The 8677-nt window shown below is 38.6% G+C and overlaps 1 protein-coding gene across 1 annotated transcript; it reads right to left on the bottom strand.

The window, feature by feature from the left end:
• Positions 1 to 1394: 1394 nt before the first annotated feature.
• On the bottom strand, positions 1395 to 5701 carry naif1 (nuclear apoptosis inducing factor 1). The gene is made up of 3 exons (XM_077497596.1): positions 5076 to 5701; positions 3561 to 3611; positions 1395 to 2476 (listed from the first exon to the last, which is right to left on the bottom strand). The coding sequence occupies exons 1-3, from the start codon at positions 5509 to 5511 to the stop codon at positions 1923 to 1925; spliced, it is 1041 nt and encodes a 346-aa protein (XP_077353722.1). The 5' UTR covers positions 5512 to 5701; the 3' UTR covers positions 1395 to 1922.
• Between the last annotated feature and the right edge of the window lie 2976 nt (positions 5702 to 8677).

Raw genomic sequence — 8677 nt, 5'->3', positions numbered from 1 at the left:
ACTTCACCCAATGAACGTTACCCAAGCAGTCCGTACACATAAATCTCCGGAAACTACGTCTGGTAATTATAGAAGCCAAAGGTAACTTTCAGAATAAATAAAGGTCTGACTAGGGCTCCCAGTCCGCCTCCCACTTCTGAGGACCTGTGTTCGAATCCAGGCTCCGGGCTTCCTGGGTGGAGTTTGCATGTTCTCCCCGTGCCTGCGTGGGTCTTCTTCGGGTACTCCGGTCTCCTCCCATATTCCAAAAACATGCATGACAGGTTAATTGGGCGCTCCAAATTGTCCCTAGGTGTGCTTGTGAGTGTGGATGGTTGTTCGTCTCTGTGTGCCCTCCGATTGGCTGGCAACCAGTTCAGGGTGTCCCCCGTCTTCTGCCCAATGCCAGCTGAGATAGGCTCCAGCACCCTCCGCGACCCTTGTGAGGAATAAGCGGTCAAGAAAATGGATGGATGGATAAAGGTCTGACTAAATTTGGTTAACTTCAAATGTATGCAAGTTTTCCTTTTACTTATGTGTGTTGCTGTATACATTATTTTGGCTGAATATGTATGCAGTTGTGCTCAGAAATTTACACATCTTATAGTGGTGATACTCTATTTTTGTTACACACCCCAGCCCCCAACCACATAAGTAGTACAAGATGGATTCTTGTAGTTATTTGTGAACAAATAAAGTGAGAATTCAGCTTGCTGTCAAGGTTAAATATTCCTTGCACACTGTCTGACAAATGACAGCACCACTGCCACCTACTGTAGTGGATGTGAAAATACACTTTATTCTACTACTGAAAAAAGGGGGGAAAACATGTTCCCTGGTTTCACACGTGGTGGACAAATGGTTTTAGCATATCTGCCTCACTTTTGAGAGGGTTGGACTCATATTTTTTGTGTGGGTTTTCTCCAAGTACGCCAGCTTCCTCCCACATTCAAAAACTAGGGATGTTCGATAGCACTTTTTTTCCAGACCGATACCAGTATGAATATTCACTCAACTACTTATCGATACCAATTACTGACACAAGTACTCAATTAATCGTTATGATACATACAATTTCGATGCACACGACAGACAATTCTGAACAAAGACCTTTCTGTCTCTCTGAGGTACATGAAGCTTCACCAATGAAAACAGCCACTTTGTAACACCATCTCATAGCAAATAGGCTTACTCAATGCCTATTATTATTATTTTTTTAACTTACAAGATTTTGGTGGCTGGTATTGGTATCGTGGTATCAGTATTTGCCCATCCCTGCCCCAAAAATACAGGGTTGGTTCATTGAAGTCTCTAAATTCATTCACTATACTCTTGTTCAAAAACAACTGACATGGGCTCCGGCACACCATCACCCGAGTGAAGATTTGTGATACAGCAGATAATAATACAACAAATTGAAGAATCGATTCATTCCAAAATCATTGTTTTCAAACAGTGTTTTTTTTTACTCAATTTCAGTGATTTATGTCATGATGTAACCCACTTAACAGCACATTTTAAGACATTTCCAGGCTAACCTTTTCATCTAATTTACGGTACTTTAAAATTGGGGGGGCAATTCAAGAGCTGCCTGACTGCCAATTACAGTATATACGTTATTGATTAGCAGTGATAACTGTATTCCTTTATTTAAAACAATAGCTTTGGTCAAATGTTTTGCCACTACTTCTTTGTTCGTGATGAGCGAATATGTATAAAAAAAAAAAGAAAAAAAAAAGAAAAGAAAAAAAGACTTGGTAGGGATGACCAGTCATATCCAAAGTCACAGTCAACTGATGTTAATGCAAAGCTAAAATCATATACATGCACTTCCTAAGGCAACTTATCAAATGTTTTTAAAGGCTTGTTGACGTCTCTTTGAGGGAGTTTCTTAGAAGAATGTGCGCTGGAGGCAGGTGGTGGTGCCAAGCAAATTAAAGCGTCTATTGTGTCTCCTCTGTGTGCTGGGGAGCAGGTGGCGGCGTCGCAGGCCTGCTCTGTTCCTCTATTAATGCCCCATCAGGTGTCACTCCCGCTGCTGCGCTGTGCAAGTTTGTGACCTCAGTCCCGCTCTGCAGGAATTTGCGCAATTCTTTGAGAGCCGGCCTGAGCATCTGCACCAGCGCCAGCAGCGCCGCCTGAGTACCTTCCAAGGCTTGGGCTTGTCGCTCCTGCGCAAACGCCTGGGCCTCCTGGGAGTGGCGCATCATCTGCAGCAACTGGTTCTGACCCTCCAGGTGCTGGGCAATCTGTCGGATGTGGACATTGGTGACTCTCTGCTCCTGCAGGAGTCGGGCCGAGTTGAGGGCGATGCGGCTCTTCAACTCTTGGGGTTTAGCTTGACCCTGAGGTGGAGGTGGTGAGGAAGCTGAGGATGAGGCCAATACTTCCACTGGAGCCTCAACGGTTGCCACCACGGCAGGAGCTGAATCGGTTACGGTTGTGGTGCAGTATTCCACTACGCCTCCATCCTCTAATGCATGGTAAGCTGCTTCAGCTGCAAAAAGAACAGAAAATGATAGTCGTGTTCTACTAAGCTTTCGCCTTTACCTACCTTGTTTTAGGGTTGTAACCCCCCCAGCAGCAAAATGTGACAACACGACCACTATAAAATGTGTATTTCCATTTGTCACTCCTAATTAATTCGAACTAGTCATGACTGCTAACAACAATTTCAGGCTTGGCTCCTTAATTCAAGGTATGCAATACTATGCATAGCGCAACTGAACAAAAAAAATGCTTTACTGATCATCAGAGACTGTTTGAAAGGAGTTTTATTTTAAAAATCCGGTGCACCTGCCTCTGTCCCTGTCAAAACTCTCATCTTGTTTACGGTCCACAACTACCAAAAATGAACTGCCAGAGGAATCTGGATTTTGAATACCCTTTGTCAGGGAATGTGTGTCAAGTCATCAAATTCAAATCGACATTGCAATGTAGTAGATTGCAATTTTCAGAATGCAAAGGCTGCAATTTTTGGAGAAAAACAAAACAAAAAAACCTTACTTCATTTCAGTCAATAGGCTTCATTTACTTCATGCGTGTGTTTATTTTCTTTATTATTTAGTGTCTAGATATGCAATCCACATATTTATATATTATTTCATGAAACATTAAAGTTGATGTGATAAAGTGACAGATTTGTTTGCATTAAGTTGATGTAGTGAATACTCTAAAGACTGCAAGTCAAAGAATTTAGTAAGTTGACAAGCTGAAGTAGCCAAATAAATTGTCATTGTTATTAATTCATGATACATTTCACTTTATTTTAGCATAACCAATAAACATGTATTATTAATCTATTGCTTATGTTTGTTAAAATAAATACATGGGTGGATGACCTTGAAAAACAATAAATCACGATTACAATATTGAGGGGAAAAAATTAAATACCTATCGTTTTCAAAATTGTTCTACCGTACTAGAAAAAAAAAAGAATGATAATGTTTATTATTTAAAAAAAAAAAAAAAGTCTATCTTTGAGAAAATGGTCGTTTCAGTTTGATAAACTCTTTCAAATCCTTCAGGGTTATCTAAGTGAATCAGGGATGCAGATTACAGTGGCAAAAACAACAACTTACCATTCAGTGTTTTTGCTTCATCACAAACTGTTGCAGAAACTGCTGGAAGAGCTAAAATTTAAAAAAAAAGAAAAAAAGAAAAAAGAGAGAGACCGAGTAAACAAATGATAACAATGGTGCAATGACTCTTTTAAAAATAAAATAATTAAAAATGTAGAGCAATGAATAAGAGGAACTTACCGGTAGTCTGCCTTAAAATTGTTTAGGCTACAAAGATATGACTTAAGTACCAACGAACAGTCTTTGTATCACTCTTTGAATATCACAAAGACACACACACATATATTATTGTTTATATACTGTATATGGAGGTCATCCTTTCCAAAGCGACTGAATGATGTTGCATTCAACAAATAAAAAATGCATAGTCTCTTTTGTGTTCCTCACTTAAACTTGCCGCATGAACTGATGAAGCCTGCTCATATGAGAGCATATTCTGACAATGGAATCACCTGGATGAATGAGAATTTTCACAGGCAGATATACCGGCATATACATTTCGAAATGATTTTTATTGTATTATTCCTTTAAGCCAGCAATTTGGTGACCACTATGAATGGTAAGATGGCGCTCGCGCGCCCTCTGTTGACCAGCTGTCACTGCTTTCTATTAGTACAGTATTATTGAATAGTTATGGATAGATCTCGGCAGAATTTGTTGTAACACAGTACTATAGTTTGCACATTAAGTCCACCAACTGCAATGTATTGTAATCAATGCTCCTTAGCACGAAAGGCAAACAAAATATTAAGAGTTTGATGGAACATGCTTCTTGACTGCCCTCTACTGGATGAAATTGTCTACTGCGGCCACGACAAAGAAGTCAGAGATGGTTTTTCATATCCAACAATTAAATATTGAACACAAACTGATGTTTGAAATTATTGATGTGCTATTTACTGATTTTCGCTTTATGATCGTTTTCTGTTGTGATATTTCAAGTTTGCAGTGATTTGTCAAATGACCCAAAACCTTGGCTAGCGGGCACAAAAAAATATATTATGAACATTTACAAAATATTACAAGTTAAAATTTGCATGCCAGTCCGAGAGCAAAAACTGCGTTATGTTCACATCTGTTCAAAGGTGATGAACGTCACACTTCAATAAGTAAGATGATGACAATAGAGCTGACGTGAAACAACTCAGTATTACAAAAAGTTTACAAATAAGCCCACGCGATAAGCATAAAGCTATTTTAAATGTAAGTTCAAGTAGCCTAATACGTGAACAAATTAAAACTTATCTATGATACAATTTATGGATAAAAACTCAAATAGTAAGCTGCTAAATGTATTAAATCATGTTTTGTGTGTGTTTGTGTATTTAAAAAAGGACTTTTGCACAATATTTATACAGTATTTCTTGACGTGCTCAATTTAAGTCGTGATTAAAACAAGCACACCAGCTGAGAACATTCTTTCAGCACATTATCTTCACACTCTGGGCCGTGTAGCCTACAGAGGAAATAAGACTGCAAGTTACCCCTTGTGAATGCAAACATTTTCCAACTTACCCTCGGTGGTGGTGGCGGCGTTCGGTGTGACGGGCAAAGTGATCTCAGCATCCGAGTCTCCTGCAGGTAAACTGATGATGGTAGCTTCCCCAAGGAGGTTACAGATCCTTTGCTGCATGGCAGTTAGAAGGACGGGAACTGGAGTGCAGTCGGTGGACGTCCCCTCTATCGCAGCCCGCGCCTGGGCCACTTTCCTTCGGACCTCCGTCTTCATGTCGGACCACTTTTTCTTGACCTCAGCCAACTCTCTCGGACAGGTCGTAACAGCGTTCACCTTTTTGAGGATCTCAGACCATGCGTTGTTCTTTGCCATGTGGGTGACTCCAGCATTGAAGTGGTTAACCAGTATGTGCTTTTGTTTCTCTATTTCTTCCACAATAATTTCAACCTCTCTCTCCGAGAAATTCATTTTTCTCTTTTTCGCGACCGACACCATAATTGCATAAAGTCCTCTTTTGGAGAAGTAGTTGTGCGTACTATACGCAAAAATAGTAGTCGATTGATATGCGCAACGTAATGGCTTCCAGAATCGGCTTCTTCTTCCTACTAACTAGCGTACGTTAGCTAGCCCATGAATCCCGCCCCCTCATGATTCCATTGGTTACATGTCTCGCGATCGTTCGAAAAGCCTCGTTGTTATTGGCTATGTCAAATGTCAGTTATTTGAAAGGCAAACAAACTATGTGATTCAAAGCCAAGGGGAAAATAACATCAACCATAGCCAGTTCACATTCTCGCTTTTGTTTGGGTTTGTACGGTAAATGTAAAAAAAAAAAGAAAGTATTCGGATTAGACAAACTGCACGTACAAAACTAAATCGGTTTCATTTCATTTCATTTGTTTATTTTAAAAAAAATGGGACAGAACATATTAATGAACATTTACAAATGTAAATATGTCGGATTATAGCCGTGACTAATTTGCATCCCTTGTCCCATCGGCAGGAAGGTGCCCAAAGTAGGGAGAGGATAGAGTAAAAGCAATTTAAAAAAAAGAGGAGGAAAACGTAAAAGAATAATACATAACAATACATAAAATACTATTGATATCACCATAAAATACTTTGCTGTATTACATTTCTATAACAAAAAACAGAGCCAATCACCCACTACTAAGGATTACATTTCAGGCAGCTGGAAAACTACTTTCATTCAATGTTATGTTGACAAATCTGCTTTGCAAATAGCCATGCTCTAAGATGTTTAGAAAATAATGATATATATTTGGCAATTCTCGTATTGTACTCGGTAGGCTATGTAGTTCCACGTTTGTGATGAGCGATTTTGTAAACAAGGACACAATCAGTATATTTTACAATGTTTTCCCATTTCAAAAGGCCATACTTTTTAATGATATAACTGAATGATGATATGGTTTTGTTTTGTTTTTTTTCCAACTACTTTTAGGGCTTGTTTATAGGCAGTTTCTACAGATTTTAATATTGTTACACTAGATGTTGTCCAGCTTGATATACAATATAGCATATGTGATACAATCATTGAATCAAAGTATAGCTTAGCTGTCTCAAATGTTCAATTATTTCTAATAAATCTAAAACTGGACAAGTTAAACTTCATTCTGTTCACAGTCTTTTTTTTACGTGTAGTTTAAATTTAAGCTGCAACAAAGTTGACTCCTAAATATTTAAAATTTTGCACTATCTCAATTTTCTTATTTCGAACAACAACAAATCAGGATTATTGCATTACTCTTTTTGTAAGATACATACACACAGTCTTTGATAAGTTAAGATGTAATTGAGAGCTCTCTAGCCATTTGTACACAGAACTCATAGCATTTGTTAGCTCTTGCGCCACCTGTGTTTTGTCCTTTCCATGCACATATAAAACAGCATCGTCAGCATACATCTTGCAACAATCGGCAGTGTGGCACCGCACCACAAGGTGGCGCTTCTTTTCTTTGTGTGTTAGTAGTTTCCTTTTTCCTTTTTGGCGATGAATGTTTTGGTTTTTTTGTATTGCCCTGATTCCCAGAACGGTCTTTGTAATGCGCGGTGGCGTCGAGCCCGCTCTTTTGTTGTTGTTGTTGTTGTTGTTGTTGTTTGCTTAGAATAAATGTTGTGAACTTAAGTTGCTCTCCCTTTTTTGTTGTTGTTGTTTTGCTGTCCCGCTGCGCCGTTCATGGCAAAATCAGCCTCCACGCATTACAATCTGACAGGTTACATCAGAGGAACAACAGCTTCGTTTATAAATAAACTAAATAGTAATGGTCCCAGAATCGACCCTTGTGGAACTCCAAGACTGTTCTTACGGGGTACTGATTGTACATCTTGTATCCAGACACTTTGCAGTCTTGATGAAAGGTATGATTCGAACCAATTAATTGAATTAAACCCTCCGCATCATGAAGGAGGTGCAGAGGTCCAGAAGCTCAACAAAACACGCGAGGCTGAAAATGAGGGCAACGTCAAGCAGGACTCACGGGTGATCAGCCTAAATTGCAGCAACCCCCAATGATTCAGAGAGCAGTTTACAAGTGGGTTCAATCCTTTCTTTTGGCAAAATCGTTTTTGTCGCATTAAAGTTGATTTATTTAAAAAAAAAAAAAAAAAAGTAATTCACTATGCTATTTATTTAACAGCGTGTTTGCGATCAAAGGAAATTTAGTACAATTATAAAACCTCACTGGGAAGGAAAAAATACCGCATCCCTTTTCACTTTGTGACCATGTGAAATGGGGATAAAAAAAAAAAAAAAAAAGTACACACGCAGACTAAATTATTATATACTATATACTTTATGTCGACAAAATTTATGGTAAAACTTTCATACTTCAGTCAAAACAGACATGGAAATCATCTACTGTATGCATCACATATCGTGCGTTTAAGATACAGCTGCCTGTCATTATACAACTGACCAGCAAATGGTTCCGTGTGCACGTCAAGTTTCAAAAAATGAAAGCCTGTATGATGCTTCATTTCGTTTTTATTAAAAACGTTCACCCAAAATACAAACAATTTATCTCGTTCAGTTACAACACTGAAATCGGGATAATACGAGTGGGGAAAATCCGATTTCTCTCACCTTCCTCGAATACAGCATAAACTGCAGAGACGAGTATTTCGCAAAGCTGGTTCAACAAACTAGGGGTGCACTGATCCATCTCCCGGCCGATTTATTGGTCCCAATTTCCTTAATTTCAGTGATTGGCCGATCCCTTAAAAATAAACCGATCTTTTCCACCGATCTCATCTCTCTCCTCAGAGGTGTGAAAAAGTATCCTCTTCTGCTGAGATGATTAATAAGGCTTTTATTTTTAGTTGAGGAAAAATACTTAAAGGGATACTTCACTTATTTAGCCCATTATAGCAATAAAAAGTTAGTATTTTGTCTATAATTGATTTGATACTTTAATTATTTTTCACATACAATTAGTACCTTCAAAAACACATATTGCAACTTGCTGTCGACTGAAAATGACATCACAACGGCTTAGGTAACCAATCACAGCTCACCTGTTTTCTAGGTTTGATCATGTGACATTCACAAGCTGAGCTGTGATTGAATACCTGAGCCCTTCTGATATCATTTTCATATAGGCAAAATATTCATGTTTGACTGCCAAAAATGGCTAAATAA

This window comes from Festucalex cinctus, chromosome 15, assembly GCF_051991245.1.
Source record: "Festucalex cinctus isolate MCC-2025b chromosome 15, RoL_Fcin_1.0, whole genome shotgun sequence".
NCBI lineage: Eukaryota > Metazoa > Chordata > Actinopteri > Syngnathiformes > Syngnathidae > Festucalex > Festucalex cinctus.
The sequence above is the reverse complement of the archived record's forward strand: the minus strand, read 5'-3'. Positions and strand labels throughout refer to the sequence as shown.